The sequence below is a fragment of the Passer domesticus genome, chromosome 19, assembly GCF_036417665.1.
Source record: "Passer domesticus isolate bPasDom1 chromosome 19, bPasDom1.hap1, whole genome shotgun sequence".
NCBI classification, from domain to species: domain Eukaryota; kingdom Metazoa; phylum Chordata; class Aves; order Passeriformes; family Passeridae; genus Passer; species Passer domesticus.
Genome location: NC_087492.1, coordinates 5,383,678 through 5,405,137, shown reverse-complemented (window position 1 = coordinate 5,405,137; position 21,460 = coordinate 5,383,678). Strand labels below are relative to the sequence as shown.

Genomic DNA, 21,460 nt, shown 5'->3' with positions numbered 1-21,460 from the left:
CGCCCCCCTGCCCGCCCGGGCCCCGCCCCTTCCCGCCGCGCGGCGCTTCCGTGCTGGGCGCCGCCCGTTCCGGGCCCGGCTCTGTGAGGCCCCGAGGCGCGGCGGCGGCGGCGGTGAGAGGGGACGGGGCTGCCCGGGGTCCCGGCTCGCCTCTGCGGGTCCCCCCGTGCCGCGGCTGGCTCTGGGTGCTGCGTGACCCGCCCGGCTGAGCCCCGCGGCGCGGAGGCGCGGAGGCGCCGGGGCAGGGCCTGGCGCTGCGGGGAGCCGCGCTGGCGGGGGCCGAGGGCTCCGGCTCTTCCATTTCTTCTTTTCTCGCTGCTGCCGGTGCTCGGCGGGTGTTGCCCGCGCTGCACACGCCTGGCTGCGTGGGGTGTTTAGCCGTGGGGTGCAGGAGGGGCCCCACGCTGGTTCCTTCCAGCCCTGAGCGCCCTCAGCTGAGCCGGGCGGGGGAAAAGCGGCCCCCGAGTGTTTGCTGAGGCGTTTCATCCTGGGGCTGTGCCCCTGTATCCCTAAAGTCTGCTTTTGATGTGTTGGGACATCAAAGCGAGTGTCTTACAAATTGGGGGGCACCGAGAGTTCACAGGTGTTGGTTGTGCTTCACAGCGGATCTGAGTGGGAGAGAAAATGGTCATTAATCCCCATTAGTTTTGTATTGATTCGAGTCTTCTGTTGGTTTTTCCCCGACTCTTGCAAGAGTGGTACGGAAAGCTCTCCCTAATTAAACCAAATAAGGGAATGGAATATAATTTACTTGCAGGAAAGAACTCAAAAGCAAACCCATGTACTACGGATCAGACAGCTCTTTGATGTGTCATTTCTGGCTTGAGAAGCTCATTACCTTCCTTAGGTTCCATCAGCTGATAATGAGAGGCACAGGAGGGAAGGACTTTGAACAAAAGCTGTAGGCTGCTCCCTTGTTTGGGTGCACTCTGTTCTGATGAACAGGTTTCCAGCCAAAACAGCTGCTGGAGTGTGTGTAATTCATTATTCAATGAATCATTTCCATGGCTACACTTCTCTCTGTTGTATTAATGACAGTTGGGATGACTCAAATTTTGTGGGGTGAGGTCACCTCATGCTGTTCTGTCCAGTTTTCCTGCTGTCCTGAAGAAACTTTTACTGATAGCAAGGACACAGTGGCATCCCTTCTGTATTGTCAAAAAGGCTGAACTAGTGCAATAAAAGGAGTTTTGAACTGTTCTTCCAACAAAAAGACCTAATGAAGCTGTGAGTCTGAAATAAGGAAAGTTGTGGTATTGATCAGAAAGCGTTGATGTTTTTTGCTTTGTTACAGTAACACATCTGCTTTTCTTGCTGCCAGGCACTGCATGACCATAACTGAACAATGTCTGTGCCACGTGGAGCTGTCCATGCAAAATGGATAGTGGGGAAAGTGATTGGGACCAAAATGCAGAAAACTGCCAAAGTGAGAGTGACCAGGCTCGTGCTGGATCCCTACTTGCTGAAGGTAACACCAGTGAACAGCTTCTCCTGCCTGCTGCCTTTTGTATTTTGTGGAGAAATGTTCTGCTGATTCAACTCGTAAAAGTTTTGATGACTCTTTACAAATCAAACTCCTTAAGGATGTGGCTGTGGGGATGACTGCAAAGGATGAAAAGCAGTGAGTGGTGAGGACTTACAAATTACCTGCTAAATGTATTTCTTTGAAGTGCCTTGTTAATGCACTTCATTTGATCTTTTTGGGAAGGTAAGCTTTTGTTGTTTCACACTTAGATTTAATTTTTCATGTCCATGTGGAGCATGCTTTGGAGACTTGACAGTTTATTAGTCACTTGTACAATAAATTTTATGGCTTTTTTTCTCTATGTATAATTGTAACGTTTCTGTGATCTTGGACTTAGCCCTTATAGATGCACTTCAAGCAGGAAGGTTAAAAATTGTATTTTCTCCATTTTAAATAGGGAAACAGTGCTACATGGAGGTAGAATAAGTTGATTTTGGTAACCAAAAGGTTAAGTGTAGAGTCAGGATTGGAAAATGGGTCTTGTGGAGCCCATGTCAATATTTTATCCAGTAGAAGAACCTTTATTTCTTAACCTAATTTATTTAATAAAGGACTCTGAATTCTGCTGTTCTAATAAGAAAAAAAAACCCAAACTTTTTATATGAAAAAAAAATTTCAGCAAAAAAGCTCTCACATAAAAAGCTTTGAAATACAGATTTCAGAGCTTTTTCTTCCCCATCTGCTTTCCTCCAGGCTCACTGGAGGAAAGTGTTGGCAACGCTATCCTGGCAAGAGATTGGGAAGGGCAGTGCTGTGCTGTCTGTGGAGAACCTGTAGAGTGCACAGTTGCATTTCTCTACATGATCCAAACTGAATCTCACTTTAAAACATACACAAAACTTCAGTGAAATTTATTTATTTGATATTAATTATATATTTATCCATCACATAACTTTGAAATATAATACCGAGATTTCTTTTTTTTTTATTTTTGTTCCTTTTACAGTTCTTTAACAAAAGAAAAACCTATTTTGCCCACGACCCCCTGCAGCAGTGTGTTGTTGGAGACATTGTTCTTCTGAAAGCTCTGCCCGAGCGAAGGAGCAAACACGTGAAACACGAACTGGCTGAAATTGTGTTCAAGGTTGGCAATGTCATAGATCCCATCACAGGAAAGCCCTGTGCAGGAACCAGATTCCTGGAAAACCTGTCAGATTCAGAAAACCTCACCGAGGCAGATACCACCTATCTAAGTGAGAAACTTCAGGAACTTAAAGTTTGTTCAACAGACAAATAGTGGGGGAAATATTTTAAGCAGAGGGCTTCCAGCTTTTGTGTCTCCCTGTCATGGATGTTTGAGGCCCTGCTGTGATATGTTAAATGTTTCAGTGAAATTTGTAGTCAAAATAAATAGTACATGTAGTTGCTTATGCAAAGAGATGTTGCAGGTTGATGGGCACCTGGAGCTTTGAATGAAAATACAGAGAAAAATGCAAGTTTAGTGTTCACACTTCATTTTGTTGCCTGTAGCTTTGCCCCAGTGACAGTTCCCAAAGGCAGCTGCCCTCCTGGAATGACCTCTCTGTGTTAAGACAAGACTACAGCTGTGTGATGTTTAATTTTGGTGGGAGGGTCATTATATTATTTGGTTGTTCTGTATTTCAGGGAGTCTTTTGTGGTTTGTAGGGTTACTGGAAATGATGCTATTAAAGCTTTTGAAAGGAAGTGTAGAATTTTAAAACCAGCTGCATGCTTGTGTCCTTATTTCCTCTTACAGTGCCTTCTGACTTCCAACCTAACAAAAACACAGCCCTTTGCCTTTACAGTGGCAGAGAGGTGAGAATGAAAGCTTTGGGCAGCTTAGTGTGGTTGGCTCTGTCCCCTGACCAAAGGCAGGATTTCATCCTGGCAGAGCTGGATCTCGCTGAGCTGATGGGAATACAAAACCTAAAAGTGATTAGATTTAGTCTCAACAGAAAAGCTAATTAAGATAACACATTTTGGGGAGCTAGAGGGGCTGGTTTGCTGCATGCTTTAATGTGGAGTGAAGGCCAGAACAGTTAGTGATGAAAGATGACTTTATCCTGGGGATCTCGTGTCCTCTCCCCCAGGGCATGCAGCAAGCTGAGAGCCTGCAGCTGTTGCAGCAGCCTCATGTTCTGACTTTGGATCTAAAAGGGCATCTGCCTCAAAATTTGTAGGTGTGGGAGGGGAGAGTGGGATATGAGAGCTGTGAGAAATCCTTTCCAAAGTGTCAGAAGCAAAACAAGATCTAAAATCTTATTCTCTGACCTAAAATATCTTACTTTAAGCAATTGAGTAGCTTCCAGTTGTGTTTTCTGCTGTTGTCAGATTATTAAAGATCATTTGCCCTTTAACTTCCTGCACAAAATCAGTTGTGGCTGCCTAAAAGGCCTGACTGAACTCACCAAATTTGGGACAGTAAGAATGAGAAACTTAAACTTCCTTTGGTGCTTCAAAGCAAAAAATGCTGCTCTTTGAATGCCAGTGTTCATGTGGGATGTCAAGAAACTTTCACTGAAAAGTCTCTGTGTAAAATTCTGTGGGCACGGGCTCTGAGGTTGAGGAATTGCCTCAGACATGTGGCTGTAGGGTTTTTCTTGTTGTTTGTGGCAGAGATTTAGGTTTATGTAAATTCCTCAGGAACTGGAGCTGGCTGCTCACAGGAAAGGAAAAACCTGAGCTCTGATTCCTGCCCAGGTGAATGCAAAATGTGAAACTTCATCCAAGCAGAGATTGGGAGAACTTGGTTACACAGGGTGGAATTTGGCCCTGGGCTGTAGGAAATGCACTGAAGTTGTAGCCAAGCAGAACTTGACCCTCAATATATGGGAAATAAGTGTTCTAAGAACTAGATAATTATAAAAAATAGAAAAGGTTTCCTGTTTGCTTAATAGATTGCATCTACATCTAATTAGGGGAATTAATATGTTCTTGTCTTGTAATTCCCCTTGAGTAGCTGTGAAAATGCCATATTTTTTCCTATGATATTGATTCATCACAGAAGGTTATAATTTTTCCAGTGTAGGCTCTGGGAGGGTTGCACAACAACTTGCCATGCTGTCAGATCAAAATGTGACTAAAACCAAATTACATATCAGACTGTGTTATTTAATAGAGTGATGGCAATTGTAGGTTAAATTGTTTTAAACAGATTGTACTTTTGTAATGTTAAAGCACATCATTTGTGTTATCTTCTGGATTACTCTCGGAAAGTGCTGATAGAAAAATCATAAAATGGGACGGGAAAGTTTATAGGGCCAAGATAGAATCATTATAGGTGTTATGTGGAATGATAAGGATTAGTCACTGACTGCTTTCTGTGTTTGTTGGCTTGTTGCTTTTAGAACTGCCCTTTAATTATTACCCTAATTACCACTTTACCCTTAATTTGAAGTGATTTAAGGATTGATGCCAGCACACACCTCCTCCTCAGCCAAAATATCTCTGAATACAGCAGAGCAGCGTGTGGAAAACCCTTCAGCTGCCAGCGAGTGAAAAATGTACTGGGAGAGCAACAAACAGGGGCTGGGGTCCCTAAATCCAACTGGGTTCCCTAAAACCAGGGCTGGGATTCCCAAAACTGGGGCTGTGATCGCCCTAAATCTGACTGGGGGGCCCCAAACTGGGGCTGGAGTCTCTCAAAACCGGGGCTTGGGGCCTTGCTAAATCTAAGGGGGTCCTTCCTGAAACCAGGGCTTGGGTACCCCTGAACCAGGCTGGGGATCCTCTAGAATTGTGGTTGGAGTGCCCTCAAATGCAGCTAGATACCCCCAAACCGGGGCTGGGGGCCCTCTGTGTCTGACTAGGTGTTCCTAAACCGGGGCAGGGTCCTCCTCAATCTGACCTGGTCCCCTCAAACCGAGGCTGAGGGACCCCAAAACTAGATCTGGGTCCCCAATATCAGAGTAGCGGTCCCCAAACCGGGGCAGGGTCCCCCTAAACCCGACTTGGTGCCCCCAAACCGAGTCCCCTCAGCTGAGGGGCCGTGAGGGGGTCCCGGGGGCCGCCACGGCCGCGCATGCGCAGGCGGCGCTGCCCGCCAGGGGGCGTGGCCGCAGCCCCCGGCCCAGGAGGGAGGCGGCGGGAGCAAGATGGCGGCGCGAGTGCTGCTGCGGGGGAGCCTGGCGGGAGCGCCCGCCGTGCCGCGCCTGCAGCCCGGCGCCGGGCTGACCCTCAGGTGAGCCCTGAGGGGGCGAGGCGGGCGGGGCGGGGGCCGCCGGGGGAAGCTGCGCGCGGAGCCGCCGCCGCCCGAGCCACCCCGGCGCCCCGCCGCGCAGAGCGTCCCCTCGGCAGGCTGGAAATGGCGCCCCGCTGGCGGGGCAGCGGCCGGGCCCGGGGCGGGGAGTGCGAGGCGGCGGGGTGTCCCTCAAGGTCACGGGCCGCAGGGCCGGCCCCTTCCTTCCCTCCGCCCCTGGGTGGGAGCGTGGCCGCGGCGCTGGCCCGCCGGGACGGGGCGGCCGCCGCTGCCCGGGCTCGGGGCGGCGAGCGCCGTTCCGTGCCCGCCGCCTCAGCCCCGCATGGACACCCCGCGTGGAAGCGGAGCCCCGCGGCTCTCGGGGCGCCCAGCCGCCCTGCACTCGTGTGTGCCCGTGTTTAAATACCGGGGGGCTCGCTCCGAGCTGTCCCTGCAGGCTCAGGGCGTGCGGCCGCTCCGCATCGCAACTCGTGCGAGCAACAGGGCGCGCAGGCAGCGGCGGATCTGTCAGCGTGCACAGCCCGAAAGCCGCGTCCCCGGGGCTGGGCTGCCCGAAACCCGCGTCCCCGGGGCTGGGCTGCCCGAAACCCGCGTCCCCCGGGGCTGGGCTGCACATCCCGACAGCTTCCTGCTTCACCTCTCACGGACACTCATGGCATCCCCGTGGGAGTCACGGCTGGTGATTCCACGTTCCCAAGGGAGCTGGGGTCTGTACCCCTCTCCTGGTGCCAGGGCGCACAGAGAGGCGCATCCCGCAAGTTTTGGGGTGCAGGGATCGGCATTTCTGTGTGCCCGAGTTGCTGATACACACACACACAGCTCCTGGTTGCCTCCCAGGTGTAGGAAGCAGGCACAGGGTGATGGAAACACGGGAATTCCCAAACTGGGATGGATCTACACACTTTTTCCTCCTTTTCTTTGAAACAGGGAAAGCTGCTGCTTCAAGCCATAGAGCAGGCAAGACTAAAAGCATCCCTGCCAGCAGCTGTTCAGGGAATATGTTGTGAGGTTTTACCTGCATGTTTTGGGGTTATTTTAGTTTCAAATAAACTTTTTGTAGACCACAGATCAAAAACTGTCAAACACAAGTTTTTCTTACTCTTCCCGGCAGATTGGGATTACCACAAAATCTAAATATTGACCTGGTGTGTCCCTCCCAGGTTATATTTTGTGCTAAAGCAGGACCTAAATGTAAAGAAGTGTTTCCCCTTACATTTTTAATCTAATCTAAGCAAGCTGTTCAGTGTTAGCCCTTGTGTTCAGAGCCCAACCTTTGCAGCAAGAAAGCAAAGCCCACAGTTAAAATTTGCAGCTTGAGAACTTGCTGCCAAAGAGAAGTTGATGCTCACAGCTGTTCAAAGACCTGAATTCAGTCCCTGTTCCTCCAGAGCTAATTTTGGGTCCAGATTGCCCAGAAAATTGAGCCAGTGATCAGTTCAGGGCTTCTTGGTTCAGTGATATTTTAGGATATTGATTAAAAATCAGGCCCTTGAATCTCAGTTTGGGTGCAGTGAATATCTGCTTTAATAAACTCAGCCTGTTATCTTTGTTCTCTGTGAGGTGTATATTTAGTTGTGATTTGTTAATCAGTGCTCATGAGGAGCTTTGCAGCTGCTGGGGAGAAGATTTTCCATAAATGTAAAGTATTACTCATGGCATTGTTTTGAAAATTAACCATACCTCCAGTTTTAGGTGCAGGTGAACATTCAAGTCATGAGATTCTCCTAATAGCAAAGAAATTTGCTTTTCAGAGTTAGCCCTGTAGCTCCAGCTTACTCCTGCTGCTGCTGAAGTTCACAAACAAACATCAGAATTATTTCTCTTTCCTCTTCCAAGTTTGCTGCAAACAATGATCCTTGTAGATGAATTTTCTAAATATTACTTTGCTAACTTGGTTTGATAAAGGGAAGTGGTTTAAAATGAGAGTTCACAGCTCTGAGTATTGCAGGAGTATGGGCTTGACTTCTGTCTCCTGGAGCCAGTGAGGGCTTAATTGGAGGGAGCTTTTTAAAACAAAACTTGAATTTCTGAGGTGGGTTCAGCCCTGAGCTCAGAGCTCAGAGCAAGCTCCACTCCAGCAGCAGCCTTATCATGGAATGCCCTTCAAATGCCTGCCCTCAGGAATGGCTGCTTGGCCTCCAGCACAGCCACATGTCTGTGGGAGTGCCCAGAGCAAGGAGGGCACCGTTTTTAATAAACACACCAAGATTTAGACATTATTTCTTCCTGCTGAAGGTCATCTCAGCTGTGGGTGTTGTATCTCTGCTGTGAAATACTTTCCCTCTCCTCCATCCTGCTCCCATGGGCAGAACCAGGTCATTGTGTTCTTTTCTGGCACTGGGAATAAAAAGTGGATTGTTGTAAAAAACTGCTTTTGTGTAATACAGGTGTGTCCAGGGGGATATTTTCCCAAAGGAAATTGAGGTTTTATTTCCCTATTTTTTTTTCCTGGTAGAAAGCTTTGGGCTGGAGGTCCAGCTGTGTTCTGGTTCCACAAGTCAGTAACTAAGGGTGAAAAGTTGACATCTGAGGCAGGAAAAGGCTGAGATTTTCAGCTTTGGAGTAAATATATGTGGTATAAATACCACGTTTAATATTTTAGTATTTCAGGAAAAGCTTGTGACAGAATTAATTTTCTTCACTGTGGCTACTATGAGGCTGTCAAAAAAGGCAAACTGAAGGAAAAGAAAGAAGCAAAACCATTTGAACTTCTCAGAGATTGTAGAGGATCAGTTAAATGATCAGATTCCTTGCCCTGCTCATCTGGAAAAGAGGAACAATTCCTTTAACACATCACTTTGAAAAGCACAGTTACCACTTGGTCTGGGGGCTCTGATGTGAAGGGAGGTGACACTGTGGAGAAGGTGAATAAAGTTTAGATAAGAAAAGACAGTGAAAATCTTGAGTTTTGAGGCAGGGGAACGTGGATGTTGTGCAGAGAGCCTGGCTCTGTGTCCCTACGTGGTGCTGGAATCTGGAACTGAAATATTTCCTGCCTGGTTGTTTCCTACCACTCATTTTCTTTCCCAAATTAGTCTTTCATGCTATTTTACCTCGTGAAAGACATTTCCCTTTCCCTTTTGTGGAGCTGTCTTTAGGCAGCACAGGAACATATGGCAGTTCCCCTCCCTTTTACACTGTGCAGTTTTCCTTCTGCACGTTTTTTGCTCTTTTTCACTCCTGACTGTTTACACCAGGCCAGACCCAGCCCTGGGCAAAGACAATGGGTGAAAAAGAGGATAAATAGGCAGCAGAAGGAGCCATTGCACAGGGAATAACCATGGGTGATGAGCATTGTGGGAAGTGGATTTGTAGAGAATTTTGAAAGTTTCATAGAAGATTTTATATACATTAATTGTTGTAGTGACAATGTTAGTAATGTAATAATGGATAATGTGCATTGTGGGAAATGGATTTGTAGAGAATTTTGAAAGTTTCATAGAAGATTTTGTATACATTAATTGTTGTAGTGACAATGTTAGTAATGTAATAATGGATAATGTGCATTGTGGGAAATGGATTTGTAGAGAATTTTAAAAGTTTCATAGAAGATTGTATATACATTAATTGTTATAATGACAGTGTTAGTAATGTACCTTGTGTACTTCGCTGTGCACAGCAAATGATGAACAAGGACACCAGAGAAGTTTTTCTGTTCAAGAGAGGGGGGAAATGTGGGAAATGGATTTGTGGAGAATTCTCAAAGCTCACATGTGCATCTGTATGCAGACTTGGAGATAAAAAATACTGACTTAGAAATGCCATAAAACAGAACAGACATTGCTGGGAGAGAAATAGAACTGGAAACAAGTTTCAAAGGATGGCCTTGCAAATCAGACTGGATACTTTGGAGAAATAGAACTGTGAAAGAGGCATTGTAGTGGCACCCACGAGGGGTAATCTTAGATGATTGCTTTAAGGCATTTACAGCATGGTGTGGCTGAAGCTGATGGGCCAAGAAACTTATGATGTAATAATAACTTTATAATATTTATATGTAATTATAATGTAAGGTAATTAAACAATAGGTCGCTTCTGCTTGTGATAATGTGAATTATAACATCATATTGTAACATAACTTTATATTATATATTAATTATATATTATAATATGATTATATAATTAATTATAACATCATAACATAACATATTGTCTCACCCTTCACACGAGACAGAAAATAGAATAAAAGTTTTTAAAACACCTCTCAGTTGCCCCATCTGTGGGTCAAAAAAGAGCATAATCCCACACTGGATAACTGTGAAATTATTATCTCTAATGTCTAGTGAAACAATATAATAATTCTATTCTATTCTATTCTATCCTATCCTATTCTATTCTATTAATAATATATCATCATATATAATATAATGAATATGTTATATTATTAACTTATATAATTAATTATAATTTATTTTAATTAGAATTCTTGATGATATTATATTATTCATATATTACTATATTGTATAGTTATATATAATTAATATATTATTATATGGTATTATATTATGTAATAATGTGTAATGTAATATTATATTATATTATATTATATTATATTATGTAATATTATATTATATTATATTATATTATGTAATATAGTATAATATAGTACAGTATAATATAGTATAGTATAATATAGTATAGTATAATATAATTAATATATCTAGTGAAATGATAAGCCTCAGTGGGGATGAGGCCTGTCTGCCCTGCTGGCAGAGGCTGGCCGGGAGCTTTCAGCCGTGTGTGGGTGTCCCTCGTGCCACTGCAGTTCCTGGCCGTGCTGTGGCGATTCCCGAGCAGTTCCCAGGTGTCCTGCCCGCTCCCTGCTCAGGGCTGTCCTTGTTCCTGCAGGGGGCTGGGCTGCTCGGCCCGCAGCGCCCGCGAGGACAGCTGGCTAAAATCGCTCTTTGTGCGCAAGGTGGATCCCAGGAAAGACGCGCACTCCAACCTCCTGGCCAAAAGGGAGACCAGCAGCCTGTACAAACTGCAGTGTGAGTGATGGCTCTGTGCTCACAGCACCACTGCTCCCTCTGTCCCTCTGTCCCTGTGCAAACTGCAGTGTGAGTGATGGCTCTGTGCTCACAGCACCACTGCTCCCTCTGTCCCTCTGTCCCTGTGCAAACTGCAGTGTGAGTGATGGCTCTGTGCTTGCCTGTCTGTCCAAACTGCAGTGTGAGTGATGGCTCTGTCCCTCTGTCCCTGTGCAAACTGCAGTGTGAGTGATGGCTCTGTCCCTCTGTCCCTGTGCAAACTGCAGTGTGAGTGATGGCTCTGTCCCTGTGCAAACTGCAGTGTGAGTGATGGCTCTGTCCCTCTGTCCCTGTCCAAACTGCAGTGTGAGTGGTGGCTCTGTCCTTCTGTCCCTGTCCAAACTGCAGTGTGAGTGATGGCTCTGTCCCTCTGTCCCTGTGCAAACTGCAGTGTGAGTGATGGCTCTGTCCCTCTGTCCCTGTGCAAACATCATGTGAGTGATGGCTGTGTGCTCACAGCACCACTGCTCCCTCTGTCCCTCTGTCGCTGTCCAAACTGCAGTGTGAGTGATGGCTCTGTCCCTCTGTCCATGTCCAAACTGCAGTGTGAGTGATGGCTCTGTCCCTCTGTCCCTGCCTGTCCAAACTGCAGTGTGAGTGATGGCTCTGTCCTTCTGTCCCTGTCCAAACTGCAGTGTGAGTGATGGCTCTGTGGTCCCTCTTTCCTTCTGTCCCTGTGCAAACTGCAGTGTGAGTGATGGCTCTGTCCTTCTGTCCCTGTCCAAACTGCAGTGTGAGTGATGGCTCTGTGGTCCCTCTTTCCTTCTGTCCCTGTGCAAACTGCAGTGTGAGTGATGGCTCTGTCCTTCTGTCCCTGTCCAAACTGCAGTGTGAGTGATGGCTCTGTCCCTCTGTCCATGTCCAAACTGCAGTGTGAGTGATGGCTCTGTCCCTGTGCAAACTGCAGTGTGAGTGATGGCTCTGTCCCTCTGTCCCTGCCTGTCCAAACTGCAGTGTGAGTGATGGCTCTGTGCTCACTGCACCACTGCTCCCTCTGTCCCTGCCTGCCTCACGGCCCTCTTGTTGTTGTTGCAGTTCACAATGTCAAACCTGAATGTCTAGAGGCCTACAACAAGCTCTGGTAAGTGTTTGAGTTCTCTTTTCACCTTTTAGCCATGTTGATTTGGTAGATATTGTAGTTATATCTGAGTTATGTAGAGAGGAGGTAATAAAAATTCTGCTTTTTTGGGATTTGGTATTAAATAGATCCTATGAAATAGCAAAAAGTCCTGTACTCAGTTCACCCCACCTCCCCCTTGGAATTGCCATTTCCTGAGCTGCAGTTGAGGATGATTCCTGTCCTGAGAGCTTTGGTGACATTTGCTGGAGCAACTCTCCCCCTTCCCTGAGTGGTCTTAAAGTTCTGATCCCTGCAGGGAGAGGTGGAATGTTGGCATTCCCACTGCAGCTGCCAGGCTGATGGGTTTTATCTGCACACTGGAAGGAAAGAGAGATAACTGCTAAATAAAACTACACCAGTGTTAAACTCAGATGTTAAAAAGCCAGGGGTTGCTTTCCTCTCAGCTCCTTTAGATCCCTCTGTACCAGTCCTGAGCTGCTCCCAAGGAGTTACACAAACCCTTGGATGGGGTCTCTGCATTGGGGTGATTCCCTCCAGGGAGAGCAGTACTGGGACAGCTTTCCCCAAAAGTTACAGCTTTACAACACGTAGGAATTACTCACATTTGAAATTGGCTGCTTTTGCAGAAATATTGTCCTTTTCTTTCCCCTCTGGAGCCCTGAAAGAACTGTGTGTTTAAATTTGGGGCTGGAGTGAGCCTGGCACCCAGCAGTGCTTTTCTCACTGACAATAAAAACATTCTCAGCATGATGACACCTTTCTGCAACCAGCTCTGGAGTGTGAGCACAGCAGCTGGGCTGCAGGGAGGGGAGGGAGTCCCAGCTCCCAGTTCATGTCCTCAGCTCCTCCTGGGTGCCTGCACAGCTCATCTGTCACCTCTGTGTGGGGCTGCATAGCCCAGAACTGTTCTCCCTGCTGTAGAAGCATAAAAAGCCACTAGAATAACACTCAATCAAGGTATTTGTAGCTTTTTTTTGTTTAAGAAATAGATCCACAGTAAAGGACAATTAGCATTCAGCCAGCTTGCTGTCTAAAAGCTGAATATAAACATGTCCAATTATGCAAGACAGGGAATCACTTCTCTGCAGTATTTCATGAGCTGCCTGAATGTTGAGTGAGAGCAGAGATTTCTGTTTTCATGGAAAGAGACAAACAGCAAAGAAAGAAACTGCTGACAGCAGTCAGATGAAATATCTGTGGTTAGATTGATTCTTTCCAAAGCAAATTGAAGTATTTCAGGCAAGAAGACAACTTGAATAAAGTAATAAACAAAATTAAGCCTCTCTGAACTTCCCTCCTGCCTCTCCCTAAAGAAAGAAAAAGAGCAGGTTAATTCTGTATCAAATCAAAATGAGGATTAGTCATCAGGCATTAATAAATAATGTAATGAAGATAATTGCAAGAATATATCATTAATCACTTTGGTTAAGGAGCCCTTCTGAAGAATTAGGGACAGGTTTTTTTAAAAGGTGCTCTGTGGGCATTTTTTCTCTTAATTTTCAACAATATATGGCAGAATTATGCAATAACTTCCCATTCCTCTTCAAAGCTGCCTTTCCAGGATCTCATTCTACTTTGCAAAAATGAACTGGTGGTGAAACATCCTTGGAAATATCCTAGGAGTGTCATTTTATCATATTATTTACCCTGGCTAGTGAGAAAATGTCGAGGTACAAATTGGTAATGAGATTTGCTCAAGGTTGTCTGGAAAGTCAGTGGCAGAATCCAGAGGAAAACTCATCTCTAATGACTCCCAGCCCAGCCCAGCCTACTTTTTATTCCTTGATACTGTGCAGAGACTCTGCCTGTGAGCCAAACTGAGGAAGAAGGGTAATTATTCAGGGAAAAATAGAAAAGGCAGAGTTCAAGCAGACTAATTGACTTATTCATCAAGGCACAGTGCAGGAAAGCAGTCTTGACTGAGTCAGCAATCAACAAAACTTAATTTCCTCATGCTAATATGGGCCTCTTCTAAAGTTTGAAAGAGTGTTAGAAATCCTGGGAAGAGTCAGACAGGAGTTGTGTGTTGGAGGTATTCTGAAGGCAGTCCCACTGTTCATTAGTGGTGAGTTGCCTCAAGGTAAGAGCAGTTTCTGAAATCAAAAAGCAATGCTGTGAGCTACAGCCATTACTTCATTTATCAAATTATTTTTATTCATTCAGCTCAGCAGTTGTAACTGGTTTAGAAGAGCGTGCTTTCATATTTCTGAGTTCTCCCCCCTTGAGGGGAGCTTTCCTCAAGCAAAGAAAAGTTTTTCCTCAAGCAAAGAAAAGCTTCTCCTCAAACAAATCACCCATGTATGCTGAGTTTTCAGTGAGATATCCTGATATTTGTTTTCCTGATGTGTTGGATAACCTTTTAGATAGACATAATTATTTAGATACATCTAATTTATTGCATCCAAAGATGCAGTAAATGTTATATGTTATAGAAATGTTATAGATCTTTGTTACAGATTGCTAAAAAAATGGTAACACTCACCTCTCTGTGGGGGTGTATCCACCTTTCCCCTGCATAGCAGAATTTGCTATTTCAGCTTTCTCCTCTGCAAAATAAACCTTGTGAATGTTCCTAGCATGCTGCTGTGTTATACATTGATCAACTGTGGCCTCCCTGAAGGCAATGCAACCCAGTGTCTGTGTGTTCCTTGTTTTCAAGTCAAGAGGTGCTGCCAAAGATTCATGAAGAAAAACACTACCCTTGTGCTCTGGTGGGGACTTGGAACACGTGGTACGGAGAGCAGGATCAGGCTGGTAGGAGATAGAAGTACAACCAATGTAAACCCATGTGCTTGGCAGGTTTTCTTCTTTTGAAATCATCCCTGTTGGCACCCTGTGTGCAGTGAGGGGGTGTGTGCATCACTCCTCAGCTGTCTTTAATGTGCACTGCTTGCTTTTTGTGCTGGGTTGGACAGCAGAGCCTTCATTCCTTCAGTTTTGTCTCGTTGTTGATGTATTTTTATGTTTTCCAGGTGGTGATGGTTGGTAAAATTGACAGAATTTGGGGATATGTTTGTAAAATACACTCCTGTGGGAACTGAATATTTATGGGTGACTCTTGCAAAGGCAGAGTTTGTCCCTCCTTGGGCGCTATAAAAGCTTTGCTCAGCCTTTCAGCTGTAATTGCTGTATGATAATGAATTGCAAATCATTCCAACTTATCTGCATTGTAAACTTCACATTAAACTTTAATGGGGGAAAGTAAAAATCTTTCTGTTCATGTTCATACAAGGATACTGCCTAACTATGAAAACAAACTGGAGCTAGACATGACTGAAGAACTGCTACAGAGGTAACTCCAAAGAGCCCAGTGTAGAGAGAAAACCTGAAAAATACCCTGGGAATTGGAAGGAATGGGAAGCCACAGATCCAAACCCACAGAGGTTCTGTGAGAGCTGTGCCAGGCTCAGTGCTGGGCCTTCCTAATTAAAAAATCAACTGCACACATCAAATCTCCCTGCACTGCCAGCATATTGCAATATTGACACTGAACAAATGCAGAGAATTAACAGCAGATGAACCAAACAATGTCTGAGAGCAACCCTGGAAGTTGAAGGGGAATTGGGGAATGAGGACAATTGAAATGGGAATTCCTCAGGCAGGTCCCAGTGGCTGCTTTTGGAACAGATGAACACAGGCTGGATCTGTCACTGCATCCCCAGCCTGCCTTGCAAATGTTCTTGCAGCACTGGAATAAAGCAGATTGTGGGGTTTGAGTTGTTATTATATTATTTACACTGGCTAGTGAGAAAATGTCAACATAATGAGAAAATGAACGATAATAATGAATTATTATTGTTCAGTGCTGGGTTTAATATCAGGTGGATCCATCAGATCTGCCCTGGGGGTGAGGCAGCAGGAGCAGGAGGAGAAATCTGCTCTCCCATCAGCCTCCTTTGCTCTCTTGGAAAAGGCACAGAGCTGCTTAAGAGGGCAGAAAATTGTTTTTATTTTTCTGTGAGGTGAAATTATTGCCTTGCTTTACTAAATGCTTGTAAATACAGCTTTCTGTGATTTATTAAAGGGGTTTATTCTGATTTATTAAAGAGGGAATGCTTTGAAAAAAAATAGGTACAAACATAGATACTGGAATTGTTTTTACAGGGGAAATCCCAGCAAATATTCAGTTTTCTTCTGCTTTTACTCATGTTGAGCTCAGAAATAACATTTGCATCGTTTTTCATGTCCTACAGAAAGTGTCTTGCTTGTGTGCTGGAGTAATTTACTGAACTGAAAATCTGCCCCTCTGCTGCTCTTAGATGAAATTGGTACAAAGCACGTTTTTGGAACTAAGTCATCCTCTTCAGCTGAATCTTAATTTCTATAACAGTCATGACAAGTCATCACATCTTACTAGCATGGCAACAAAAAGTCCTTTCAGAAATTTCCCTCAGAGTAAATTGCAAAATTTTCCAAGAGAACCCCTCAAAAAGCAGATGATTCCATTATCCCTAAAATAATCCAATGTGCAGTGCTTTTATTAATGAAAAGCTATTTTCAAACCTGCTGCCTGGTTTCTATTTTTGTGTAATTTTGTAGTGTGAAGAGCATTTTATAGTGTGATTTTTCCATAAGATTTAGCACTGGTCTGGGACATCCCTGAAAAAACGTGAAATTTTCTCTGTTTCAGTTCATTTGTGGAGATATGAGGGAGGTTACCCAGCTCTCAATGAGGTCATGAGCAAACTTCGTCAAAATAAGGTAAAAAAACCTGATTTTCTTACTCAGAAGAGAGCAAAGAACAGGCAGAGCAAATTTTAAAAAAGCAGATTTAGATACCAGAGTGTCTCATCCCTTCCTGTACAAGCCCAGAAACCTCTTTGAGGTTTTCCTTTCTTTGAGAAAGGATTTATTGTCATATTCAGCTTCCTTCACCTGTAAATCCTTGGAATTCTCAGATTCACCAGAGAGAATTCAGCTTCCTTTCAGGCTTTCACTGTCCCACAGCCCTGACAGCATTAAAAAAACCCCAATCCAAGGCACACGTGGTGTGCTGCTGTTTGTTGTGGCAGACTTGGACCCTTTTCCCTGTTGTGTTTTTAGGAATTCACGGAGTTCCGTAAGGAGAGGGGTAACATGCTCCTGTCCCGCAAGAACCAGCTCCTGCTGGAGTTCAGCTTCTGGAACGAGCCTGTTCCCAGAGATGGCCCTAACATTTATGAACTGAGATCCTACCAGCTCAGGGTAAGTCCACATTTTATTTCTTCCTGATTTTTTAAAGCTCTGTGCCGTCCTAAAACCTTTGGAAGGTTTTTATGGCAAATTTTTCTTATCTGAGAAATCTGATTTTATCCAAGCTGGTTTTTGTGAGTCAGGGCTGCTCTCAGAGTGTGGGGTCTGAGGTGGAGGCAGGCTCCAGCAAGATCCTGATGTCTGCAGGGCTGAAACCCTGTGGTTGCTTTGAGGGATGCTTCAGAGATGAGTAAGAGGTGGTAAACAGAGCAATTAAAGATTATTTTAATATTCTTATCACTGACAGGAAGGGACTGTGTTAACACAGGGTGGTTTCCATACAGACAGGGTGTGAAAATTGTATAATATTTTGTTTTAAACTGTAACTTTAACAGTGTGTTCTGTTTCTGCAGCCTGGAACAATGATTGAATGGGGCAATTACTGGTAAGTGTTAATTAATTGAGGTAAGTGTTGCCTTCAGCCCTGGGGTGCTGCTGGTTGGGAGGTGCAGGTGTGGAAAAAGCAGGACAGGATGTGCCAAAGCCACCAAACCCCAGGCAAGGGGCTGCTGCTGCACTTGCAGCCCTGGTCAGACAATCCTGTGACCCTCTGAGGGAAAAAAAGGAATTTTGTGCACAAACAACCCTCTGTGGTTTGGCTTTGCTTCCCAAAACCCTTTTAGTTTGCTGCAAAACCCCTGGATTTTCAGCAGAAAGCTGCTTGGGAAGGGTGGCACTTCTTCTGGGAGCCTTGGTTCACCTTTCCCAAACCACTTTCAGCTGAGATCTTGGCTCTTTGGGCTTTCAAAGTCAAGTTGCTTCTTGAAAAGCTGCTGAGCAGCATATTTGTGTTTTAATATATGGCTTAGAAGCACTTGAGACAGTTTTCTATTGATTATATGCTTGTGGTTTTGTCTTACTTTTAACCTGTGTAAGCTTATTTCAATTTCCACTCACTGTCTTTGCAGTTCTAGTGGTTGATAGTTAAACTATTTGAAGTATTTTCAATTATTTGGACAGAGGTGAGGACTTAGATTTTCAGACTTGTCGTTGATATCATTTTTTCAATTACACTCATTTGAACAAATTGAATTTAGAAATTTTTTTTTTATAAAATAGGCACATCTCTACTGGTAGAAAATCTGTCTTATAAGATACAACAAGAGAAATATTTATCTTAATTTATGCAAAATCTGCATGAATAAAAAATTGTATTTCGCTACCACAAAATCTGTGGAAAGCTGACATGACTAAAACTTAAAGATTTAGTTATAAAACCTGCCATAAAAGGCCACTTCACACTGTTCCAGTAATTACCTTTATCCTGAATTTGGTTGAAAAATGATTAATACAAAATGTATGAAAATGTAGCCTCCAACTTTAATGCATCCTACCAAGACTCAGAGCTAAATCTTAATTACTTAGTGCTGAAAACGAGCAGGGTGCAGCTTTTTTCTCACTTTTAATTGCTGAAGTGCACAACAAATGCAGTTCAACATTCCAGCTTCCTTTCCAGTCTGGTTTTTTCCCATTTCCAGTGTTTTTTCCCTGATTTCCTGCCCATGTGTGCAGGCTCTGATGTGTCTTTGCTCCCTGCAGGGCTCGTGCCATTCGGTTCCGGCAGGACAGCAATGAAGCAGTTGGGGGATTTTTCTCCCAGATTGGACAGCTCTACATGGTCCATCACCTTTGGGGTAAATCCTCTCTGCTTTCTCCTCCCACTCAGCCAACCCAGTCACTTAGCCCAGGAGGAGATATTTTTACAAAAGGCAAAGGAAATGTCTTAAAAGTTGGGGTTTATTTTTTTTCCTTTCCCCATTTTTTATTTTCTTAATTTGCTGGTTTTTTAAAAATTTTTGTGTAGGCAAATCTATTCTTCACCAAACAAAAAATTAATATTTCCTGTTTTGTTCTGTTTTTCCCACAGTTTCTGCTGTCCCTTTCTCATTAGGAGCTCAGTGTTTGCTCTCAGTCCCACAGCCATGACCCTGCTGTCCCAACTCATGCTGAAATCAATTTTTTACAGTTTCATTTCAAGCCTCACATTCACCACACATGCAGAAAGGAAAGTCAGGCATTTATTTCCATTCCTGCATGGAGGTGTTTTGGCTCTCTCTGTGCATTCATATTCATAAACACCTTAGGATTGTTTCCATTTGAAAAACAATAATTTGTTAGAAATTACTCCATTTTTTCTTCATATCCCAGCAATCCAGAATTTTAGGTTTCAGCAATTTGGCAGCCCTCATGCAGAGCTGTGCCCCTGCATTATCTTACCTGTGCCCAGGCATTTTCTCTCTTCCCCAGCTCCTTCTCTTTGTGCTGCTCTGGGAGCTTTTCCTGCTGGCAGAGAAATCCTGATTTTTTTTCCTTCCTGCTCTTCCCAGCCTCCTAATTCCTCCTTGGAATTCTTTTAAGGGATCTCTTCCTGTGCAGAAGGCAAAGGAGTCACTTTGTGCTTGTTTTCCCAGCTTACAAAGACCTGCAAACCAGGGAAGATATAAGGAATGCAGCGTGGCATAAACCTGGCTGGGATGAGCTGGTTTATTACACAGGTAACCCATTAACTCCTCTGGAATGCTGGGGGCAGACTTTGGGCTGTGCCACCCTCTCTGCTCCTCAGCACATCCCACTGGGAGAAAAAGCTTTGGATCTCAGGGGGAAATGTGGATCTCTGTCAGTTTTTGGTCTGTGAAGGAGCAGAGGGTGTTGCACTGAGCTGTAAAGTGAATTTTGCAGCTGGTTGTACATGGAAAAGTTGCCCAAGTGCTAAAAAATCGCTGCATTAATACTGAATTTTTATTGCAGCATTTCTGTGGAAGAACAGATTTATTGAAATGCTTGTCCAAAGATTTAAGGAGCCAGGAGTGAAATCTACCTTTATGTTAAATGATTACTTCTGGTATTTAATGAAATACAGGAGCCTTGTTAAATGCATTGCTGGGAAAAGGGAATTTAGACTTTGGAACAAAAAGCCAGGAGATCTTTGAGATCAAAGAAAGCTGTCACAACAAAACTCCCAGAAGTGTGCCAAGCATGTCAGATGTGGGTTCCACAGGGCACATTTCAAAGGAAGTACACCACAAAAATGTAGGATCACTTCCATTTTGGTAAAAAATAATGGAAATATTTGTCTTCAAACGAGCAGAGAGATGATATTAAAATCATTTTTTCCCACAGCCACCGTGCTGGAGGGATGATTGCTGAATGTGCTGAACTCTGCCAGTGAAATTCAAACCTCTCTCCATTTTTTTCAGTGCCCCTTATTCAGGAGATGGAGTCCAGAATCATGATACCCTTGAAGATTTCTCCACTTCAGTAAAGTCACTGATTTTCTTGTGCCTACATAGATGAAGTGACAAGTATTTGTCTTAATTTATGGTATACACTGTATATCATAGTCTGAAATATAAAAGTACTGTATTGAGCTTATAAAAGAGACCTCTTTTCTTCAGAACCCACGACCTTCTGCTCTTAGGGGGAAAAACAAAACAAACAACAAGACTGTGATTAAAAGGTTGGTGAATTGAAAACAAGTGCAGATGTGTGGGCCAGGTCCCCAGGGAATGTGTGACCTGCAGGATTTGAAATCTCCTGCTCCACAGGCACTGCCCAGAGCTCAGGAGCAGCACTGCTGTGAGCATTTAATGACTGCAGCTCTCCAAAACAAACGTGGCAGTGAAATGAGGAGCTCTGGAGAAATGAGAATTTCATTTCAGATTGTGAAACGAGCAGCTCTGGGGTTGCTGTGAAATCACCCCTGGCTGGTGGAGCAGGCCTGAAATCAGCAAATCTCCATTTCCAAGCAGGCAGTCATTAATTTGGGATGATCCTGTGTGGCAGGGGATGGATTTTGGACAGCAAGGGGCATTGCAGGGTCTCCGAGCACACATTTGTGTGGAACCTCCCCCTGGAATGAATCCCAGGCAGGGTGAGCCACGCTTCCCCACAGACACTGCCTGAACACCCTGCAGGGAATCAATCCACCCCAAAGCATCCCCCTCCCCAAACAGCTCCAAAATCTGGGAAAAGGGGTTGAATTTAATAAGCAGTGCTGGCTCAGCCTCAGAGGGGGGCTGCAGTCCCCGTGGCTGGGTTGGTGTGTGAAGCTGGGCTTGGCATTTCTGTGTACCATGGTGTCCAGTTCTGTTTTGGTTTCACTTTTAGGCTAGAATGTATCCACACTTTTTGGTGTCTGCAACGATGTGAACATCCTGTAAGTGACAATAATATTCTCTCTCTCTCTCTCAAGTGGCTCCAAGAATCAGTGTAACATACTGAATGTACAAATCAGTTCTGAATGTCCAGTTTGTACATTTCAAGAAGTTTTCAGGAAGAACATATCAGTCAATAAAAACCTTTTAATTTTCACTTTTTGCTGGAATCTCCTATGTGTTGCACCACTTGTGGTTTCTCTCCTCTGGCATTGTTTAGTATGGAAAATTTAGAATATTTCAGCTTAATTGACCAATATCACAGCATTTCCCATTTTCTGC

At 44.5% G+C, this 21,460-nt stretch overlaps 2 protein-coding genes and 1 long non-coding RNA gene across 3 annotated transcripts; 2 read left to right on the top strand and 1 right to left on the bottom strand.

Moving 5' to 3' along the window:
- The first annotated feature begins 18 nt into the window (after nt 1-18).
- Nucleotides 19-3,206, top strand: MRPS17 (mitochondrial ribosomal protein S17). The gene is made up of 3 exons (XM_064394410.1): nt 19-113; nt 1,322-1,468; nt 2,472-3,206. The coding sequence occupies exons 2-3, from the start codon at nt 1,346-1,348 to the stop codon at nt 2,760-2,762; spliced, it is 414 nt and encodes a 137-aa protein (XP_064250480.1). The 5' UTR covers nt 19-113; nt 1,322-1,345; the 3' UTR covers nt 2,763-3,206.
- A 2,307-nt stretch (nt 3,207-5,513) lies between these two features.
- NIPSNAP2 (nipsnap homolog 2) lies at nt 5,514-21,335 on the top strand. The gene is made up of 10 exons (XM_064394408.1): nt 5,514-5,666; nt 10,533-10,672; nt 11,747-11,792; nt 14,452-14,546; nt 16,423-16,493; nt 16,836-16,976; nt 17,378-17,409; nt 18,564-18,658; nt 19,436-19,519; nt 20,222-21,335. The coding sequence occupies exons 1-10, from the start codon at nt 5,581-5,583 to the stop codon at nt 20,284-20,286; spliced, it is 855 nt and encodes a 284-aa protein (XP_064250478.1). The 5' UTR covers nt 5,514-5,580; the 3' UTR covers nt 20,287-21,335.
- On the bottom strand, nt 12,881-19,532 carry LOC135283514 (uncharacterized). The gene is made up of 2 exons (XR_010349248.1): nt 19,242-19,532; nt 12,881-14,338 (listed from the first exon to the last, which is right to left on the bottom strand). It is a non-coding gene; the product is annotated as an uncharacterized LOC135283514 (long non-coding RNA).
- Nucleotides 21,336-21,460: the final 125 nt, after the last annotated feature.